Source organism: Diabrotica virgifera, chromosome 8, assembly GCF_917563875.1.
Source record: "Diabrotica virgifera virgifera chromosome 8, PGI_DIABVI_V3a".
Classification (NCBI taxonomy): Eukaryota; Metazoa; Arthropoda; class Insecta; order Coleoptera; family Chrysomelidae; genus Diabrotica; species Diabrotica virgifera.
Window position 1 is genome coordinate 2693432 of NC_065450.1, and position 24145 is coordinate 2717576.

General features: G+C 33.6%; 1 protein-coding gene across 1 annotated transcript in view; it reads left to right on the forward strand.

Annotated features, from left to right (window-relative positions):
- Window positions 1-6565: 6565 nt before the first annotated feature.
- LOC126889715 (tonsoku-like protein) overlaps window positions 6566-24145 on the forward strand; it is a 94770-nt gene continuing 77190 nt past the window's right edge. The window contains exons 1-3 of the mRNA XM_050658249.1: window positions 6566-6657; window positions 6821-7087; window positions 19553-19712. Coding sequence (XP_050514206.1) covers window positions 6645-6657; window positions 6821-7087; window positions 19553-19712 — 440 coding nt within the window. The 5' untranslated portion in view covers window positions 6566-6644. The remainder of the gene's footprint in view (window positions 6658-6820; window positions 7088-19552; window positions 19713-24145) is intronic.

The window sequence follows — 24145 nt, forward strand, 5'->3', positions numbered from 1 at the left end:
GGCATCATGAAAACTGTCTTTAAATTGAAATATTGCATCCCTAGCCGTTGGTGGATGTTGTTCTAAGAATATTGAAATTTCTTCCTTGAATTATTCAATTAATTCAAAAAAAGTTTTCTTTAAACATTCCCTTTTGATAGTCAACGCACTTCGCAGTCTAAAAGAAGATGTTCATGTGAAACGGCGAGGCGACCCGGCATTTTGCTTTCGTGTCCCGGTACCGGGTCGCGACCCACCATTTGGGAAACGCTGCTCTAGCGCGTAGTTTGATTTTACGCTCGTCGTCCGTAGCAACCGTACAACCATACAATACAATCACATTGAACATTCAAACTGAAAGATATAAAAGTTAATGTTATGACATTATAACGACAGATATAAAATAGTTACAATAAAGTTAGTGATTTAAAAATAGTTTCATTTTATTAAGTGATTGTAGAAAAAATGTTGTATGTATTACAAGCGCAAAGTGACATTATTTCTTTCGAGTAATTACCGCTCTCCACTACGGTCGAGTGGTAACTCTTACTCTCAAGGAATAATGTATCACTTTTCGTTCTTAATACATAAATAACTATTCAATTTGAATTTTCAAATTGTACGAGTATTGTATGGTTGTACGGTTGCTACGGACGACGCGCGGTAATCAAACTTTAACGCGCTAGCGCTATAAAGTGACGGTACTCAGTAAACGTTAACTTTTCGTTGCCATTGACAAGCGAAAAACTCTTCCTTATCAAGTGATTGTAGAAAAAATTTAATAGATTTGCTTGAGTTTTACCGCAAATAATTTGTGCTATATCAAAATGTATTTTATTTCTGTTAATATAATAATTAATAAATGTAAAATATTGTATTAGATGTTGTAATAAAAAATTTTAAAACTATATTAGTGATTTCTATAAAACACTCACCAGTGTACAGTCGGGCCAGATTCAGTGTGTATTTGAGATTTTGGATGTGCACTAATGTTTGGCGTTCGGGTTTTCCACATTTTCTGAATTTTATTTTGGTACCGTGCAGGTATTTTACTTGACGAGATGTTATCAAAATAAAAATCACAAAATTTGGAAAATCCGAAAGTCAACAACAATGCGCATCCAAATCTCAAATACAAAGTGAATCTAGTCAGACTGTAAGATACCTCACCGAAGAATGAAACTTCAGCCGCTTCAACACCACCTTTAAGACTAATATTCAATTGTTTTATTTTTAAAACATTCACAAGCCACAAAGATTTTGTATTTTTTTTAGAAATTTATAATTCACACTCGTATTCGTATCTTACATCAACATGATGGTTACTTGGTGAAAGTTTGTATGTTTATTACAAAATGTGGAAGTATGTATATAGTCCATATGGTGAGACCGTTCCATATAGTCCATATGGTGAGTCTGAAAACATTTCTGATTCGGTTTCTTTGGGGATTCCTATTAAAAAATGTCCCCTTTAAACAAATCTGAAGGGTATCGATTATCAGAAACAAATATTACAATCAAACGGCAGAAATCAAAATAGAAGACCAGTTAACTGATAAAATTGCAATAGAACGAGGAGTACGACAGGGCTGTATTTTATCTCCACTACTATTCAATATTTACTCTGAATGGATATTTAAAGAAGTAGTCCTGTCGCCAGGGGGGGTACAACGGCCTTCTTAATTCAGATGGACTTACCCAAGTTTTTTTTATGTATTTTGGCCCGTAGAACACGAATTTTTTGGGTAACAGTTGATCCGGATGTCGATAAGATTGTTATAAACCAAGAAGTTGAGGAATCACATAACAGCGATTTCTCGCAAAACAAAACATTTTTTTTGTATTTTTTGGGCCATTCTTACCAAAAAATGTTCCTGCAAGTTTTTTCGTATGATGCATAGTTTTCGAGATAAATGCGGTTGAACTTTCAAAAAATCGAAAAATTGCAATTTTTGAATCCGAATAACCTTTGAATAAAAAATAAAATAGTAATTCTGCTTACCGCCTTTAAAAGTTTGAGTAAAATTATATCCGTTTTGAATATTTGCATTGCTAAAAATTTATTTTTTGATTGCTAAAAAAATCTATAAACACACATAGTGTTTCCCGTGCCTAATACATGCGTTTTAACGTATGCTACGTAGAAATAGCCCCGCTTGCACTTTTACCTCCTCTATCTACTCGTTCGATTTTAAATGAGAAATCATTGAAAACATCACTCAAGCACTAGGTGTTTATAGCTTTGTTTTAACAATAAAATAATAAATTTTTAGCAATACAAATAATTAAAACCGATATAATTTGACTTGAACTTTCAAATGCGGTAAGCAGAATTGCTATTTTATTTTATAATATTTAATAATAGTTTGATATTAAAAGAGTAGCCGGAACGAATTGGAAATATGTTGCTCAGGATAGAGACCGATGGAAGGAGTTGGGAGAGGCCTATGTCCAAACGTGGACGATAGAAGGCTAAGAAGAAGAAGAAGAATCAAAAGTTATTCGAGTTCAAAAATTGTAATTTTTCGATTTTTTGAAAGTTCAACCGCGTTTATCTCGAAAACTATGCATCCTACGAAAAAATTTGTAGGATCATTTTTTGGTAAGAATGGCCCAAAAAATACAAAAAAAATGTTTTGTTTTGCGAGAAATCGCTGTTATGTGATTCCTCAACTTCTTGGTTTATAACAATCTTATCGACATCCGGATCAACTGTTACCCAAAAAATTCGTGTTCTACAAGTCAAAATACATAAAAAAACTTGGGTAAGTCCATCTGAATACAGGAGGCCGTTGTACCCCCCCTGGCGACAGGACTAAAGCTTTAGACGGTTGTGCGAAGGGAGTATTAATAAATGGTGAATGGTTGAATAACATTAGATATGCAGATGACACCATAGTTTTCGACGATAATCTGAATGATTTACAGATATTAACAAATCGTATAACAGAAGTCAGCAACAGAAGAAGACCAAATTTATGACAATTAGTAAAAAACCAATATTAAACGCTCAACTTAGAGTCAACCAACAGAATATCGAAAGAGTTGAGCAATATACATATCTGGGTACGAATTTAAATAGCCAATGGGACCACTCGACAGAAATTAAACAGCGAATAATAAAAGCGAAAGCAGCATACTTTAGAATGAGACCAATTTTCAACAGTCGAGACATATCATTAAAAATAAAATACCGTCTGTTGAAAAGCTACATATTCACAGTTCTGCTCTACGGAATGGAAGGTGGACACTAACTGTTGCATCTATGAATCGGATCGAAGCTTTCGAAATGTGGTGTTATAGGCGCATCTTACGTATATCCTGGGTTGAACGAATTAATAATGTAAAAGTGCTGCGTAGAATGGGGAAAGACTGTGAAATTCTCATAACCATCAAAACAAAAAAATTAGAATATCTAGGACATGTAATGAGAAATCAAGAACGTTACGGCCTTCTCCAACTGATTCTCCAAGGGAAGGTAAATGGTAAAAGAGGGCCGGGAAGAAGACGCATTTCCTGGCTTCAAAATTTACGAAAGTGGTATAACACCACTACCACTGAACTGTTCCGCGTTGCGGTAAACAAAGTCAAGATAGCCATGATGATCGCCAACATCCGAAACGGATAGGCACTTTAAGAAGGAGAAGAAGGATATATGGCGGAATTTTTGGGCAGAAATTGTTTAAACAATTTTTTTAAACAAATACAAAAGACCACCTTTTTTGCCCTGGAACATATATTTCTAGATTGTAAACTAGCCCTAAGAAAAGATAAGAATAAAAAATCTCCAGGCGAAGATTGTGTAATTACTGATGCAATAAACATCGGAGGCACTTGTCTTCTTAAGAAAATAAAAGACCTTTTTAATATGTGCCTTTTAGATAGCAATATACCCGACAAATGGCATAATGCTCAAGTAATTCTATTGTACAAAAAAGGAGATCCCCATGAATTAGAAAATTACAGACCTATAAGTCTTCTTAGTCACTTATACAAACTCCTTACAAGAATAGTAACGAATCGTCTTGAGAAAAAACTTGATTTCTACCAGCCAATTTGGAACAAATGGTCACCCACAGAGCATTAAAACGGTAATAGAAAAGACTATTGAATACAATCGACCACTCGTTTTGGCTTTTGTAGATTTCCATAAAGCCTTTGACACGGTAGAATGTGACAAAATTCTGGAAGTACTACAAGCATGCCGCATTGACTACCGATACACAAGGTTAATTTACAATACATAAAAGAACGCAACTATGTCGGTGAAACTACATAAAAACACGGACCATATCCCAATCGGCAGAGGAGTCCGACAGGACGATAACTTATCGCCTAAACTCTTTACCGCAGTACTAGAATATGCTTGTAAATAACTTAACTGGGAAGAGCGAGGCCTGAATATTGACGGTAGAAGATTAACAAATTTGAAATTCGCAGACGACATAGTTTTGTTCTCTGACAACCTCAAGAAGATATGTACCATGCTACATGAACTTTAGTTAGTGTACGCCAGTGTAGGTGTCTCAAAATAAACATCTCCAAAACAAAATTCATGACAAACCTAGTACCTAGCGGAAATATCAATATTGGAGAAAACGAAGTAGAGCTAGTGGAAAAATACATATACCTTGGACACGAAATAAAGATCACAAGAGACAAACAAATATGCAAACTACGAAGAAGAATAAACCTACCATAGGTAGCCTATGGAAAACTCAAAGACCTATTTAAAAGCGACATACCAATTTCTCTAAAACGTAAAACATTTGACCAATTTGTGTTGCCTATGATGACTTATGGTGCCGAAACTTTGACATTGACAGCCACAGCTTCTAAAATGCTGCAAATAGCCCAGAGGAAAATGGAAAGGTCAATGCTGAGTATGTCGCTTCGTGACCGAGTTAGAAATGAAGACTTAAGGCGAAGAACAAGAGTTACCGATGTAATTTCCCGAATTGCCACCCTGAAATGGAACTTGGCCGGACACGTCGCCCGAATCAGTGATGGGGAGTGGACGAAGAGTGCAGGCCAAGATTAGACAAAAGAAGTAGAGGAAGACCATCTACTCGTTGGACTGATGAACTCAAGAAAATGTCAAGAAATTGGATGCAAAGTGCTCAAAATAGAGCACAATGGACAAAAATGAGGGAGGCCTATGTTCAGCGGTGAACGAAAAGGGCTGTATGATGATGATAATGATACGTACTATCGAAATATATCGGTATCCGATTTTGTTGCTAACCGTAGAACTTGCAAATGCATTAGTTAATCCCACCCGACCTGGCTCCGCGCTATACATATGTGTCTCTGTTCTATGTTAAATAAATAAGTTACTCGTACATATTATTTGGTACTAAAATAATTTAGGGAACACGTACCATCAAATTATACTTCTATCTGATTTTATTTCTCATTGTTTTAGTGAACATACAAGTGTTTCGTTGTGCGTCTAATGAGAAGCTGGCACCGCCCCACTTTGAACGCGATTTCCTGGTCAACGGTTTGAGCAACAAAATTTAGACTAGAGCAACTAATTAGCACATAAATAGCACTAAATTTTTCACCAAAAAAATCAAGAAGTTTGAGCTTGTTTCGGTGTGGGTGGGTCAGGATGGCCATTAAACTGCACCCCCCAATTTCAACGCGATTTCCTGGTCAACGGTTTGAGCAACAAAATTCGGATTAGAGCAACTAATTAGCACATAAATAGCACTAAATTTATCACCAAAAAAAATCAATAAGTATGAACTCTTTTCGGTGTGGGTGCAGCTTGCCATTAAGCTGGACCTTCCAATTTGAACGCGATTTCCTGGTCAACGGTTTGAGCAACAAAATTCGGAATAGAGCAACTAATTAGCACATAAATAGCACTAAATTTATCACCAAAAAAATCAAGAAGTTTGAGCTTTTTTCGGTGTGGGTGGGTGCAGCTTTACATTAACCTGCACCCCCCCACTTTCAACGCGATTTCCTGGTAAACGGTTTGAGCAACAAAATTCGGAATAGAGCAACTAATTAGCACATAAATAGCACTAAATTTATCACCAAAAAAAATCAAGAAGTTTGAGCTTTTTTCGGTGTGGGTGGGTGCAGCTTTACATTAACCTGCACCCCCCCATTTTCAACGCGATTTCCTGGTAAACGGTTTGAGCAACAAAATTCGGAATAGAGCAACTAATTAGCACATAAATAGCACTAAATTTATCACCAAAAAAAATCAAGAAGTTTGAGCTTTTTTCGGTGTGGGTGGGTGCAGCTTTACATTAACCTGCACCCCCCCACTTTCAACGCGATTTCCTGGTAAACGGTTTGAGCAACAAAATTCGGAATAGAGCAACTAATTAGCACATAAATAGCACTAAATTTATCACCAAAAAAAATCAAGAAGTTTGAGCTTTTTTCGGTGTGGGTGGGTGCAGCTTTACATTAACCTGCACCCCCCCACTTTCAACGCGATTTCCTGGTAAACGGTTTGAGCAACAAAATTCGGAATAGAGCAACTAATTAGCACATAAATAGCACTAAATTTTTTGCCTAGTCCGAACTTTATTCGCCATGGTGGGGGGTGCAGCTTAATATGGGTTGTTTCCTTGTATGATGAAATAAATTAGGAATAAAACCAAAATTCTAAATTAAGTAGAACCAATAATTTTATATTTAATATGGAGGAAACAGGTAAGTGTAAAATATATAGATAATCTAAGAAAACAAACTTTCAAAATAATTTTTTTATTTTTATTTGTCTCTTAAAGTTTTTTCTGTTTTATGTATGTCTTTCGCGTTAATATTTAATTGAATTTTCCTTTGTTATGAGAATTTAATAATAGTTATATATTAGGCTATTTAGAACTTCAAAAACTCAAAAGAACAGCCCAAAATGAAGGAAACAATAGGCTTCTGGTTTCAACTTGTGCAGATCTTTCAGACGTATATATGAAAAGTGGTCGATTTCAACAGGCCATTGAAGAATTTAAGACGCTAGCGGAAGTCTACAAATTAGAACATAATCAGATTGAATACGGCAAAGCCAACCGAGCTATAGGGGAAGCATATTTGGGGCTACATAATTTTAAAAAAGCCTTAAAACATCAGAAAATATATTTCAGTAAGTATTACACGAAAATTTTATATCACATTCTTACTCTGTGTCGTCTTCAAGAGTTGTCTCCTAATGGGAGCTTGGATATCATCATCACTATCTTTACCCTATTACCACTGTTTATATAGTAATAGTTGGTCAACCTAAGGAGTAATTGAGACAGCTGTCACCACCATTTCTGTCAGTGTTGCAATGTCAGGCATAACTATGACAAATCCACAGACACCAAGTTGATTACAACCCTATTCATAACACACCAACTCGCATACATATTAAGGCTATGGGTACATAATTAGCAAATATTTTACGGGTGTCACTACTTTTTCTGTCTTTACACGGCAAATTATGTGTAGTAAAATTCACACTAATATGAATATGTAAACATTACTAGAATGTCATTCTACTTGAAAATGTCATCATTAATTTAAAGAGATGGCTTTTGAATGTTCTTGGATAACTGTTATTTTTATAATTGCAAATTATTAATTCAGTTAATAAATGTGAAAATTTTTTTACTAACTATGTATTCAGTGATTGTAACAATTTATTTGTACAACAAAAACTAATACTCAATCGAGAAAAGAGGAAAAATGTTAAAGTGATTTTTTAATAATATATTGTTATTATGGAACGCTTACAATTTTGAACATCTTTACAACAAAATACTTGGATCACAGAATATATTATCCTGATGTATTCTCTGCTTGGATCTTCCACAAATAATACACAATAAATAACTTTTTATTAAGTTCACGTCTTAAATCAATTATGTATCAAATACACTATATAACAATAATATTTAATCAATAACTCAAATATTCCCGATGCAATGTCAAATATTTAAAATTGTCACTGATTGTCAGTGTCTGACTGACAGTATATGCTGACAATATTATATTCGGCTGAGTGCGTTGTAAGACAAAGATAGGTTTGGAAAATATTACCACGGCATTGTGTTCATTTTTTCGAATCCTGAAAAAACTAATAAATACTTTTAAAAAATTTAAACGCAAAATGAAAGACTAAATTATTACCGAGGGCCGAAAGTCCCTTAGAATAAAAAATAAAAAGTTTATTTTCAATGAGATATTTGAAATTAAAAATCACACTAAATTTTCTCTTAGTTTTTCACCCCTGTAACTTATTAAAATAAACATTATAGAAGTTCTCAGGGACTTTTGGCCCTCGCTAATAACGTAATCTTTCGTTCTGCGTTTAAATATTTCAAAAATACTTATTAGTTTTCTCAGGATTCGAAAAAAATGAATCCCCATTTGAATAGCATTTTCAGCCGAAAATACGTACTGATCCTCTTAAGAAAAATAAATATATGGAAGAATATAATTTATTTATTTATTTATATACGAGATTGAAACATACAGTATAAAATCAATCTCTGTAATTTCTACTAAACTAGAATAAAATAAATCTTAATTACACATTAAACAAAAACGAAATATTAATAGTTATCCATTAAACATATTACATCTATTACACAAATCAGTTAAAATAAACAAAAAAGTACCTGCCATCATCATTCATCATTCTCTTTGCCTTATCCCTATGAGGGGTCAGCTTCCCTAATTGCATTTCTCCATACAATTCTATCTTGAGTCATATCGATATTAATCCCCTTTACCAACATGTCCTGCCTTATCGTCTCCCCCCAGGTATTCTTTGGTCTTCCTCTCCTACTCCTTCCAGGAATCTGCACTTCAGCTATTCTTCGTATTGGGTGATTAACGTCTCGACATTGAACATGACCAAACCATCTTAACCTATGCTCTCTCATTTTGGCATCAATTGGTGCCACACCTAGACTTCCCCTAATATACTCATTTCTAATTTTATCCTTCTTTGTCACTCCACTCATCCATCTAAGCATTCTCATTTCTGCCACATGCATTCGTTGTTCCTCTTTCTTTTTCACTGCCCAACATTCAGTTCCGTGCATCATAGCCGGTCTTATAGCTGTTTTATAGAATTTTCCCTTCAGCTTCATTGGAATTTTTCTGTCACACAACACACCACTCTGCATCTCCATCTATTTCTCCATTACTCTGTAATACCGATCCTAGGTACTTAAAACTATTGCTTTTCACAATCATTTCACCATCCAAAGATACCATTTTATTTGTAGTAACTCCATCTTTAAATGAACATTCCAAATACTCTGTTTTTGTCCTACTAAGTTTTAAACCTTTTTCCTCCAGAGCTTGTCTCCACTGTTCCAGTTTTTGTTCTAAGTCTCTTTCACTATTTCCTATTAACACTACATCATCAGCATACATTAGGCACCATGGAATACTACCCTGTAGTTTCGCTGTTATCTGGTCCAAAACTAATGAAAATAAATAAGGACTAAGCACAGAGCCTTGGTGCAATCCTACTTTCACCTGAAATTTATCAGTCTCTCCCACACCTGTTCTAACACTAGTCGTTACTCCCTCATACATATCTCTCACAATCTTTACATATTCGCCAGGGACTCCTTTCTTATTGAGTGCCCACCACAGAATCTCTTGAGGAACTCTATCATATGCTTTCTCAAGATCAATGAATACCATATGAGCGTTGGTTTCCTTATTCCTGTATTTTTCCATCAGTTGCCTTACAATGAAAATTGCATCTGTTGTTGATCTGCCCTGCATAAAGCCAAATTGATTATCGGATATTTCGGTTTCTTCACGTATCCGTCTATCAATTACTCTCTCCCATATTTTCATGGTGTGGCTAAGTAGTTTTATAGCCATGTAGTTTGTGCATTGTTGTATGTCTCCTTTATTTTTGTAGACAGGTACTAATATACTGCTTCTCCATTCGTCTGGCATTTGTCCAACTTCCATAATACTATTAAATAGACCTGCTAGCCAAGTTATTCCTGTCTCTCCCAATGCTCTCCATACTTCCCCAGGGATATCATCTGGTCCAACTGCTTTTCCTTTCTTTATTTTTTGAAGCGCTTGAGCCACTTCCTCGTTTGTTATTCTGGTAACCATTGCTGTTTCTGTCTCCGTTAACTCCACAGGCTGTCTGTCAAATTCTTCATTTAATAAACTGTCAAAATACTTTCTCCATCTCTTTTTGACATCCTTTTCGTGAATTAGTATTTTATTATTTTCATCTCGGATACATCTAATCTGATTAAAATCTCTTGCTTTCTTTGCTCTCTGTTTGGCTATTTTATATATCTTTGCTTCACCTTCCCTGGTATCAAGTTGGTCGTATAGGTTTGAATATGCTTCTGCTTTAGCTTTTGCTACTGCTACTTTCGCTTCCTTTTCGATCATATAGTTTTGAAGATCTATGTCCGATCTGGTTTCTTGCCACTTTTTATATAATTTTCCCTTCTCTTTTATTTTTCCTTGTACTTCATTTGACCACCACCAAGTCTCTTTATCCTCAAACTTCTTTCCTGACGTTTTCCCAAGTATTTCAATAGCCGTCTCTCTAATAATATTGGCCATTTTTCTCCAAATTATGTTAGGGTTTCCTTTCATGTTCCAACATATTTTTTCTATTATTCTTTCCCTGAATAGACCTTCCTTCCACCACTTGATTTTTTGTGGTCCTCTCCGATATTTTTGTTTAGTTTCGCTTTTTACTTCGATGTCCAGAACAAGCAGCTTATGTTGTTGGCTTACTGTCTCACTAACTATTACCATGCAGTCCTTGCATTCACGTATGTCTTCTTTCCTTATCATGAAGTAGTCTATTTGGGATTGACAAAACAAAAAAGTACCTGTCAAGCTCTTTTAATCTGATTCTTAAAAGCATCCAAGGAGACCAAACATTTCCAAGTTATTCTCTTTTATAATTTTTAGTGTTCGCTCAATGGGCGAATGCATACCATAGTTTGTTCAATGAAAAGGTATATAAAACAAATCAACATGTCTGAGACTTCTGGAGGGAACATATAAATTAATAGATTGGAGAAGTTAAGAACAACAAATTAAACCATTTATTAATTTAAACACAAATACCAAATCAGAGTTATCTCGTCGAGTTTTTAATAAATTCATGTTGAGTGTTTTTAAAATATAGGTATAATCATGATTAGTAATGCGTATGTTTAATTTGTATGCACAATATCTCAAAAATTTATTCTGCAATCTCTCCAACGTAGTAGAATGAGCATGGTACAGTATTTCTCATGATCATCTTTCAGTGCGTCACAGTTTTTCGATTTCTTTCTAACGCATTAAATTGTATGTGACAGAAAAAAAGGCACGTCAGTGATTACATTTCGTCAGTGACATTTTTATAACATTTATTCTAGTTATTCTAGTTGTCGATAGATGGCGCCATAATAAAAAAATAATTTTTTTTTAATTAGATAATAATATTACAAATATAATCTGTATCATTTATAAGACTATACAAATCAAAGAAAATACCATTTTATAAATGCAAGAAACACTTTTGATTTGTTTTTATTCCAAATTGAAAATAAAATGTGACAACTGTCAGATTTAACTAAAATGTCATGTTAGAATAAATGTCATAAATGTGTATTATCACGGACTTACCCTTTTTCCTATCATTTGTTACGCACTGAAAAATGATCATGAGAAATACTGTATTGTAGAGACCATACAGTAGATGCATATTCCACTTTAGATACAACCAAAGCATAATATACCGTTCTTAAAGCCCATACAGATAGTCTCAGACAGTTGCGAATGATAAAGCCCAAAGATTTTACTGCATTTACTGTTACATTATTTATATGTTGCACAAAACGCAACTGCTCATCAAATGTGACTCCTAAGTCTTATTGTTTTAACATAAGACAATTCATTTTCATTAAGAAGTATCATATTCATGTGTAAGAAGTATCATATTTTTTATTACCTCTAAAAAAGCTTATATAGCAGCATTTAGCAACATTTAAATGCAAAATATTATTCTCACACCAAATACTCAATCTGTCTAAATCTTCTTGAATTAATGTTTCATCAACTTTTGAATCTACGGATTTAAATAATTTTAAATCATCTATAAACATCAGGAAATCGCAATATATAAAACATTCTGATATATCGTTCACAAATATATTAAATAACAAAGGTAAACAATGAGCTCCATTATATTTGAATTAAAACAACCTATTCTCACCTGTTGTGTGCGGTCTCTTAAAAAGCTATTGAACCATTGTAAGGATTGATGACTGAAGCCAAAAGCATTTAATTTTCCTAATAAGATGTTATGATCTACTCTGTCAAATACCTTGGAGAAGTCAGTATAAGTAGTATCCATCTGACTTTTATTCTCCAACGCATTTAATATTTTTTGTTCAAAGATTAAATTTGTTACCGTTGATTTATTCTGAGAAAATCCATGTTGATTGTGTATTAGACGCTCTTTACAATAAAATTTTAATTGATCGTGCATTAGTCTATCAAAAAGTTTTGGTATAGAGCAGTGGTTCCCAACCTTTTATGTCTGGCGACCCACCTTCCGATATTTTTTCATATTCGCGACCCATCCCTCGCCCATGATGATACGCTATTCTGTACTCTGTACGTCACTCAGCTACTGTAAGAGCCACGCCGCGACCCACTAGTGGGTCGCGACCCACCGGTTGGGAAACGCTGGTATAGAGGATTGTTTACAAACGCTTCGATAATTTGTTATGTCTTGTTTATTACCTGATTTAAAAATTGGGCAAATATAAGAGTGCTTCCATAAAGTTGGGAAAACTGATGTCTTTAATGATGACTCAAAAAGAAGATATAAAGGATTAGTTAGTAAATATATACAGTTCTTTAGAAAGTACTCGGGAATACCATCTGGACCACTGCTTAACTTATTGGGTAGAGATAAAATGTTGTTGAAAATATCTTTCACTGATATTGAAAAATTAGGTATACAAAGATTGTTGTTTCCCTTTACTTCCAAGTTATTAATATTTGATTGTGGCGAATAAACTGTTGAAAAAAATTGACAGAAACAGTTTGCAATCTGTTGTTCGTTTGTTGCTATAGCATTACCATAGTACATACTGTTTGGTAAATCATTTGATGCTCTCTTACTGTTTACAAACTGCCAAAAGTACTTAGGATTACTGCATAAATTATGATTTACTTGATTCAGATAAGTGTTATAACATTGATTTGATAGATCCTTACACAATCTCCTAAGTTCTGAGAAAATCGCATAGTCCTCTTGATTACAGGAAGCTAAATAATTTTTATGAGCAATTTTTTTCTGTACGACTAAATAACGCAAGTTGGCATCAAACCATTTTGGATAACTAGAAGTTCTAAATCTTTTCAGAGGTACAAACAATGATAGTGACATATTAAGTATGTTGTAAAATTCTGTTAAGGCATCATCATTTGACAAATTCAAATGGTCTTCCCAAGGTATCTTTGAAAGATAGTCATTAAGACCTTCATAGTCTGTGTTTACAAAATCATGATAAAATTCAGTATATTCTAATGACTTACCTTGACGTTCACACAAACTAATATTGTAAGTGTAACTTATGTGATGATAACTATTTTTAAAAATCGGATCTGAAGCTTTTGCTACTTGTAAATCACAAACATTTGTAAATATTAAGTCTAAAAACACATTTCTTTCATTTGGAATATTAATCATCTGGAAAAAATTCAAGAACCCATAAAACTCAGCTAAGTACAATACATGTGAATCTTGAGGACAATTCACCAGGACACCTGATTCATTGTTATCCCATGAAGCTTCCGGAAGGTTGAAGTCTCCGAATATTTATGTCTTATGATGATTATACCTTTGGGTAAATTAATGATGTCATGCTATTATGTGTATAATGTTGTAGTATGCTAGTATGCATGGTATCATTTAATTTCTAAATATATTCTTCCATATATTTATTTTTCTTAATATGTATGCGAGTTGGTGTGTTATGAATAGGGTCGTATTTAACTTGGTGTCTATGCATTTTGAATTTATCATAGTTGCGTCTGACATTGCAACATTGACAGAAATGGTGGTGACATCTTGTAACTGTCTCAATTAGAATCAAACAAATTTACTTGTTACGTTGACCAACTATTACTACATAAACAATGTTATTACCACAGCTCTGAAGAGTTTGTTCTATAAAACTGCATTTAAACCAGTCCTTTAATTAAACTCTTCAACCATGACACTCCTTCTTCCTACACTCCTTCCTCCTTTTATGTTTCCCTGTATTATCAGTCTTAGCATTTCATATCGCTGTCCCTCCACGGTGTTCAAGAGAAAATCTAAATAAAAGTTGATCGAACCCCCTATTTTTTTTGCTTTTATGCTTGCATTATCCCTTGTAGATCAAAAATATGTCAAAATTAAAATCGGCTACGGGGCACTTTTTTGCGCATGCGTAAAAGAATACTTTTTCTATTTATTTTTCTGTTTTTTTATTTTTCTTTATCTGTATAATCGGATTTTCATGTATTTTAAAAAGTGTGAGTATGTATATGATATGTATACACACTCACACATATACACACAGACATACACACACAAATATACCGGGTGTTGAATAGTCAAACGGCCCATAGGAAACAATGGGGAATTCTAAACTGTTGCATTCCTGCTTCCCTAATTCTTTTAAATCAAAAGTCATGAGAAACTATTTGTAAAGGACTGAAAGCTGTATTAAAAACATATATGTTAAAATTGTTCTACGAATTAAACACATTCCAAAATGTTGTAAAAATGTAAAATAATTGTATTATTAGTCCAATCGACCTCTAAAAGTCAGATTTGACCTCTAAAAATCTTATGAACAAACTGACTTCATTTGCTACAAAATACAAAAATTAGACACCAAAGCTGAACATATTTTATCTTTAAAATGCATTTGGGTTTTTGTCAAAAGGACGCTCTGATCAAAAGATATTGAATTTTGACCGTCTAGTCTAGTTGATACAAATTCTATTTAAAAAATTGAGTTCGCGAGCGTAACTGACATTTAAAATCGCCGGTCGCTTCAAGCGTTGTTTCTGAAAGAACAGTTCATTCTGCACAAAAAATGATAACAAATATTTTTGTTCAATATCTGAGCTGCATTTTGTTTGAATCATTTTTTTATACGGCGTAAACATATTCTTGGTAATATGAAGTTTTCGATTTCTCCCTCTACGACGGGTGGTTTTAGGGGGAAGCCCGGGGGTAGGACTGGCAATCTTTTTTGCATCATTTTTGGGTTACCAAAACAAAATTCAGCTAGTTCGTATGGGTTTTTAGAGGTCAAATCTGACTTTTGGAGGTCGATTGGACTAATAATTCTCTATCCTGAAGAGGGCAAAATCCTAAACGGGGACACACATTGAACGCATTTCTACATAGCAATATATTCTATACAAGCAAATCAAACAATGTGGCATGGCATGGCAATAATTCTCTGACAATTGATTTATATTTTTGCAAAATTTTGAAATGTGTTTAATTCGTAGAACAATTTTAAGATTTGTTTTTAATACAGATTTCAAGTCCTCTACAAATAGTTTCTCATGACATTTGATTTAAAATAATTAGGGAAGCAGAAATTCAAGACTTTAGAATTCCCCATTGTTTCCTATGGCCGTTTGAATTTTCAACACCCGGTATATTTGTGTGTGTATGTGTATGTCTGTGTGTATATGTGTGAGTGTGTATACATATCATATGCATACTCGCACATATTAAAATATATGAAAATCCGATTATACAGATAAAGAAAAATAAAAAAACAGAAAAATAAATAGAAAAAATCTTCTTTTAGGCATGCGCAAAAAAGTGCCCCGTAGCCGATTTTAATTTTGACGTATTTTTGATCTACAAGGGATAAAAGCAAAAAAAATAGGGGGTTCGATCAACTTTTATTTAGATTTCCTCGTGAACACCGTGCCTCGTTACAGTTCCCAGAAATTGTAACTTCTTATTTTTTTTGTGCTTAGTATTTCATATTCTTTGCCCATTTCTCACAATACTTCTGTGTTCGTTTTCTTCTTTCTTCTGTTCTATTTTAAGTATCCTCCTATAAAACCACATTTCAAATGACTATAGCTTATTTATGTGTTCTTGCTTCATAGGGCAGTCAATGAGTGTATGTGGCTCCGAATTCTATCCTATTATATCGATTTACGTGATATTTTCACAGTAAGTAGGGAATAGCCCATGAAACAAAGTCTACCCTATGCCGATGTGTGCTTTTGTCTTGGGGGCGGTTACCACTCCTTGGGGGTGGAAAATTTTTTGCTTAAATAACTACGGAAGTTGCTAGAGAACCTAATACTAATAAAGCAAAAACTGTTCTATAATTTTTTTTCGAAAACTCAATACTTTTTGAGTTATTCCTGGTTGAAAATTGGCCATTTTCATTGAAACACATAACACCTTTTCAAACGGTTTTTTGCGAATACCTTAAAAACTATGCATCTAACTAAAAAAATTATATAAAAGATTTTTGTAGCTTATAAAATAACAAAGAGATTCTTTCCTTTATGAATCTTCTAGTTATAACACAAAAAGAGATGTGGTAAGTGAAAAAAACTTGTTTTCTTGGTGCATGCTCAAATCAGTGTATTTAACTTGAAATAACAGAAACGGTCGATTTTAAGTGTATAAAGCTACCAATAACTTTTGTTGTGCTGGAAAAGATCTTTAAAGTAAGCAATATTAAATGTCGATTACATTCAAACTATGCGAGATAAACTGTAAAAAATTTGATGACTAACGTATTTTAACAAAAAAATGAGAAGTACATTTGACCATCCATCCACAAGAATTTAAATGCATCGTTTTCCTTCTACAATTCATTTTACTATAGTGTTCTTTTTATGTTCAAAAATTGGGCGGATTTAAAATGAATGGTTTTTGAAAAAAATAAGATCAAATTATTGAGCGCATTTTTAAATTTTCTTAAAAATCTTCCTTTTTGTCCATGTAACTCGAAAATGATAAGACATGCAAAAAAAGATGCCATACAAAAATGAAGGTTTCTTCTAGATAAACAATTTGATTTTATTTTTTATAACAGTATCTCTTATCGTTTTCAAGTTACATGGAGAAAAAGAAGATTTTTAAGAAAATTTAAATATGCGCTCTATAATTTGATCTTATTTTTTTCAAAAACCATTCATTTTAAACCCGCTCAACTATTTGAACATAAAAATGACACTGTAGTAAAATGTATTGTAGAAGGAAAACGATGCATTTAAATTCTTGTGGGTGAGGGGTTAAATATAGTTCTCAATTTTTTTCTTAAAATTCGTTAGTCATCAATTTTTTGCAGCATATCTCGCTTAGTTTGAATGTAATCGACATTTAATATTGCTTATTTGAAAGGACTTTTCAAGCACAATAAAAGGTATTGGTAGCATTATATACATAAAATCGACCATTTCTCTGTTATTTCAAGTTGAATACACTTCTTTAAACATGCACCAAAAAAACAAACTCTTTTTTACCTACATATCTCTTTTTGTGTTATAACTAGAAGATTGAAGAAGGAACGAATCTCTTTGTTTTTTTATGAGCTACAAAAATGTTTTATACAGGGTGTCCCGAAAAGATTGGTCATAAATTATACCACACATTCTGCGGTCAAAAATAGTTCGATTGAACCTAACTTACCTTAGTACAAATGTCCTCATAAAAAAAGTTACAGCCCTTTGAAGTTACAAAATGAAAATCGATTTTTCTCAATATATCGAAAACTATTAGAGATTTTTTATTGAAAATGGACATGTATCATTCTTGTGGCAGGAACATCTTAAAACAAAATTATAGTGAAGTTTGTCCACCTCATAAAAATTTTATGGAGGTTTTGTTCCCTTAAACCCCCCAAACTTTTGTGTACGTTCCAATTAATTCATTATTGTGATACCATTAGTTAAACACAACGTTTTTAAAACTTTTTTGCCTCTTAGTATTTTTTTGATAATCCAGTTTTTATCGAGATACGGCTTCTTTTTTAATATATTTACATAAAAATTTTATGGCGGTTTTGTTCCTTTAAAGCCCCCAAACGTTTGTGTATGTTCCAATTAAACTATTATTGTGGTACCATTAGTTAAACACAGTGTTTTTAAAACATTTTTGCCTCTTAGTCTTTTTTTGAGAAGTCACCTTTTATCGAGATGTGGCTTCTTTTTCAAAATATACCTAAAAATGCAAATGATAAATAAATTTTCAGATTATTAACAGGTCTCTATAATCGTACTTAACCATATACAAATATGTGGTGGATTCGACAAATATTCAAAATATGTCGATAAACACTGACTTATCGAAAAAGTACTAAGAGGCAAAAAAGTTTTAAAAACATTGTGTTGAACTAATGGTGCCACAATAATAATTTAATTGGAACGTACACAAAAGTTTGGGGGGGTTTAAAGGAACAAAGCCCCCATAAAATTTTTATGGGGTGCACAAATTTCACTTTAATTTTTTTATAAGATGCTGCTGCCATAAGAATGCCACAGGTCCATTTTCAATAAAAAATCTCAAAGAGTTTTCGATATATGAAAAAAAATCGATTTTCATTTTGTAACTTCAAAGGGCTGTAACTTTTTTTGTGTGCACTATTGTATATAGGTAAGTGAGGTTCAATCAACCTATTTTTGATCCCAAAATCTGTGGTATAATTTATGACCAATCTTTTCGGGTTACCCTGTATAATTTTTTTAGTTAGATGCATTGTTTTTAAGGTATTCGCAAAAAACCGTTTGAAAAGGTGTTATATTTCAATGAAAATGGCCAATTTTCAACCACGAATAACTCAAAAAGTATTGCTTTTAAGGTATTCGCAAAAAACCGTTTGAAAAGGTGTTATATTTCAATGAAAATGGCCAATTTTCAACCACGAATAACTCAAAAAGTATTTAGTTTTGGAAAAAAAATTATAGAACAGTTTTTGCTTAGAATTAGGTTCTCTAGAAACTTCCGTAGTTGTTTAACCAAAAAATTTTCCACCCCCGAGAAGGGGTGGGAACCACTCCCAAGACAAAAGCACACATCGGCAAGGGTAGACTTTGAATAAGGAGATATTTTCAGGCTATTCCTAAAATTTCATTAAAATCCATGCAGTAGGATAGAATTCGGAGGTAATAACCTGTTCTTGCTCTCATTGACTGCCCTATCAATGTCCAGCTTTCATATCCTTATTGCAGTATCGAAAATATGTAGCATCTCATGACATCTTACTCTCAGTTCTAATCTAAGGGCTTTGTTGCAGGGAATTGTTTTAAGTTTTTACAAACCATCTCTTGATGTTTCTATTCTGGCGCTTATTTCTGTTGTTTGACCATTATTGTCTGAAATCCAGGTTCATAGGTATTTGTACTTATCAACCCTTTCTCTTTGTACATTTTCCAAATGTATGCTTTTTTGTACATTTGTTTTCTTAGTTATTATCATGTATGTGGTCTTTTTTATATTCATTTTCAGTCCATATTTTTCACAGAAACTGTTTTGTTTAGTAAAATGAGTATGAAACATTATTTTCTATTACAGATATAGCAGCTTCTGAAAAAAATAATGAGGAGATCCAAAGGGCATATGCTACTATTGGGCATATTTATCTAACTACATATTTAGAGACACAGGCAGATGCTGATCACAATTTGAACGCTGCATACAAATATTTCATGAGAAGTATGGAAGTTTGTGAAAGGTTTGTTTATTGTTAATTGGTTTAATATTATTTGTTTTGCTGTTAATTCTCTGTACATTGAACAATTAACATACAGTAAGCGCCACTCTAGTAGACACACAGGTAACTATGTAATTGATAGGCTTATGGGCTAATCGGGCCTTTCTCACATGTAACTTTCATGTCTATCATATTATGTGACCGTCATGTCATGTATTTTATAACTTTTACACATGAAAACCCATGACAACTATAACTATAAATATAGTTATATAACTATAAATATAGTTGTCATTTGATAATATGTCAATTTAAAAAATATATATAAACTTCAAATACAACTGTTCTATAAACTAGCAACTCTCTGTGTTTATATACGTTTTCTGATATTCTAGACATCACTAGACATTTCTAGGTTAATCAGTGACATCTCGAATATTCTCCACATTAATATTTCTTATACGTCAAGGGGCTTTTTCTGTGTAGGATCAATCTTTTTACTTCTAGGCATAAAAGTATACAGTGCAACAAGTAAAGGGTCCAGGGCTATTTTAGCTCAATGTGCCTGTGTGTCTACTAGCATAGCGGTTATAGCATATGGCTTAACACCCCATGTGGGGTTTCGCCGCTTTCGCTTTCTAGATCCATTTTACAGGGTGAATCAGTCCCCATGATCATTGTATTTGTTCACTAATATGTCTCCATTTCTTCCGGTCTATTGCCTTCTCTTTCAATTTTGTAATTCCTGCCCCTCTTAGGTCCTCCTCTACTTCAGTTAACCATTTCGATCTGGGTTGACCACGCCTCCTTTTTCCTCCTGGTTGCCATAATATCATAGCTTTTGATACTCATTCTGGTCCTTGTCTCCATATATGACCCAACCATTTGGTTCTTTGTACTTTTATTTTGTTTACTATATCTTCTCCATTTAATTTTTCTAAAATTTCTTTATTCATTCTCCTTCTATACTTTTGTTCTTCGATTCTCACCGGACCCAGTATTGTTCTTATTAGCTTTCGTTCATTTATCCTTAATTTCTCTTTGCCTTTCCCCTTTGTCGTTTATCAGAACACCCAAGTATTTAAATTTTTGTACTTCCTCGAATTTTTTATTTCCTATCCTTATCTCTCTGTTTTGTTCTGCTGTTCCGAGTCACATTAATTATCTTTTCTTTTCATTAATTCTTAGTCCCGGCTTCTTTCCTTCTTCTTCAATCTCCATTAATAATTTTTTCATGATTTTTCGTGTTTTTGTTACTATCGCTATATCATCTGCATAGGTGATTAATTGGTAACCTGATGCTCTTAGGTTTCCATTTAGTATGGTATAGTTAGACCCAAACCCAGACATCCAAAGTGAAAGTTATCCTCCAACACCAAATTGTTCTATATGGTCCACATAATGTTCAGAAAAAAGTCACACCATTTTGGGCGTCGGCTTTGGGGGGGAGAGGGGAGAAATATGCAAGTTCGTAGTTTTTTACGTTTTTCGTCAATATTTCTAAAACTAAGCGGTTTAGCATGAACAACCCTCTACACAAAATTGTTCTACATTAAATTTGAAATAAAAAGGCCCTATGCATAACCCTTCTAAAATGAACGGTTCCAAAGTTACGGAGGTCTTCTTCTTGTAGTGCCTATCCGTTTCGGATGTTGGCGACCATCATGGCAATCTGCACTTTGCACACTGCTGCTCTGAAAAGATTTGTAGTTGTTGTGTTAAACCACGTTCGTAGATTTTTCAGCCAGGAAATCCTTCGCCTTCCTGGTCCTCGCTTTCCCTCTACTTTTCCCTGCAAGACCAGTTGCAGCAGTCCATATCTCTCACTGTTCCTCATGATGTGACCGAGGTATTCGATTTTGGCTGTTTTTATTTTGATTAACAGCTCTTTTTCTTTTTTCATTCTCAGCAAAACACCCTCATTAGTAATGTGGTCGGTATAAGATATCTTCAGGATTCGACGGTAAAGCCACATCTCAAAAGCCTCAATTTTCTTGCAGGTGGCGTCTGTGAGAGTCCACGACTCAACTCCGTACAACAGTATAGGAAATATATAACATCGTAGTAATCTGACTTTTATGGGTATCGACAAATCATGACATTTGAACAACTTTGCCATTTTTTGAAATGCAGATCTTGCTTTCTCTATCCTACATTTGATTTCCATAGAATGGTCCCAATTTTCATTACGGAGGTAGTATAGTACAATTGGTCCAAAAAAAGGCCTAACCCAGACATCCAAAGTAAAAGTTTTCCTTCAACACCAAATTGTTTTATATGGTCCACATATTGTTCAGTAAAAAGTTACACCATTTTGAGCTTCCGGTTTGGGGGGGGGGGATGGGGGAGAAGTTGGTAAATTAGTAGTTTTTCGTCAATATTTCTAAAACTATGCTTTAGCGTAAGGAATGTTCTATAGAAAAATGTTCTACATACAATTTAAAACAAAAAAGGTTCTTTACATAATTGTTATAAAATCAACGGTTCCAGAGTTACGGAGGGTGAAAAGTGAAGGTTTTCGATACTTTTTATATTCACCGATTTCTCCCGACTCTCCCCCCCAAACTCGACGCTGAAAATGGTGTGACTTTTTTCTGAACATTATGTGGACCATATAGAACAATTTGGTGTTGGAGGATAACTTTCACTTTGGATGTCTGGGTTTTTGGTATAGTTATATCATAAATATTGCCCAAAAAATATAAAAAGTATCGAAAACCTCGACTTTTCACCCTCCGTAACTCTGGAACCGTTGATTTTATAACAATTATGTATACAACATTTTTTGTTTTAAATTTCATGTAGAACATTTTTGTATATAACATTGTTTACGTTAAAGCATAGTTTTAGAAATATTGACGAAAAACGTAAAAAAACTACTAATTTACCGGCTTCTCTCCCATCTCCCTCCCAAACTGGACGCTCAAAATGGTGTAACTTTTTACTGAACAATATGTGGACCATATAGAACATTTTGGTGTTGGAGGAAAACTTTTACTTTGGATGTTTGGGTTAGGCCTTTTTTGGACCAGTTATACTATACTACCTTCGTAACTTTGGAACCATTCATTTTAGAAAGATTATGCATAGGGCCTTTTTTATTTCAAATTTAATGTAGAACAATTTTGTATAGAGGGTTGTTTGTTCATGCTAAACCGCATAGTTTTAGAAATATTGGCGAAAAACTTTAAAAACTACGAATTTACCGATTTCTCCCCCCTCTCCCCCCAAACCCGACGCTCAAAATGGTCTGACTTTTTTCTGGACATCGTGTGCACCATATAGAACAATTTGGTGTTGAAAGATAACTTTCACTTTGGATGTCTGGGTTATGCCACCTTTTGGATCAACTATACTATACTAATTGTGAATCTTTCTTAACACAAAATCTACTGTCAGGTTAAATAGTGTAGCTGACAGTGAGTCACCTTGTCTCACTCCTTTATTTATTTTAAATTCTTCTGTTTCCCCTTTTTTTGTTAGAATACTTACTTTTGATTTGTTCATTGACATTTTTATTAGGTTTCTTAAATTTTTACTTACTGCTTGATATTTTAAGGCTTTCATTATTTCCTTTCTCTTTATTGAGTCAAAGGCTTGTTCAAAGTCTATAAATAATATTTCTATTTCATGTTGATGTTCGTGTGCTTTTTCCATGATTTGTTTTATGGTATGTATTGCATCTGTTGTTGATCTGCCTTTTATGAAACCGCATTGGTATTGTCCTATGATATTTTTTGTTTCATCCGTTAATCTTTTTTGTATTATTGATGATAATATTTTATAAGCAACGTTTAATAGTTTAATACCTCTGTAGTGCTTGCACTCATGCTGGTCTCCTTTTTTATGGATTGTTATATCTGTTCAATTTCCCACTCGTTCAGCAATGTCTCCTCTTTCCATATTTTCTTAATCAATTCGTGTATTTTTTCATGCAATACATCTCCGTATTTTATTAGTTCTAGATTTATTCCGTCCTTTCCAGGTGCCTTTCCATTACATATTCCCCTTCATTATAATGTCTTTTACTTCTTCTAATGATGGTTCTTGTGTGATCGTTTCTTCTTCGGCGCAGAGGTTACTTTTTTTTATTAAAAGTATTTTGCAATTTGTTGAGTGTCAACAATAAACAAAAGTAATGACATTGACTAAGGACAAGAAAGATTTTACCCGCTGGTAAAATCAAAGTAAGTACAATTTTTATAAAGTTGTGCAGATAATAATTTAATTTTATAACTACTAACTAATTAGTTTAAAAGTTTACTCTAAATGGTAAGACCAGTGGTTTGAACCTCTTTAGCCTACGCTGTTCTTGGGAATTGTCTAGGTTAAGTGCAAACTGGTTTTCTTGGTCCTTCAACTTGGCAATGTATGCAGCGCTACGTTTTGTGATGACTTCTTGAACCATATCCATTTTAAGGTGATGCTTCTGAGGGTTTTTGATTGAAAGCGTT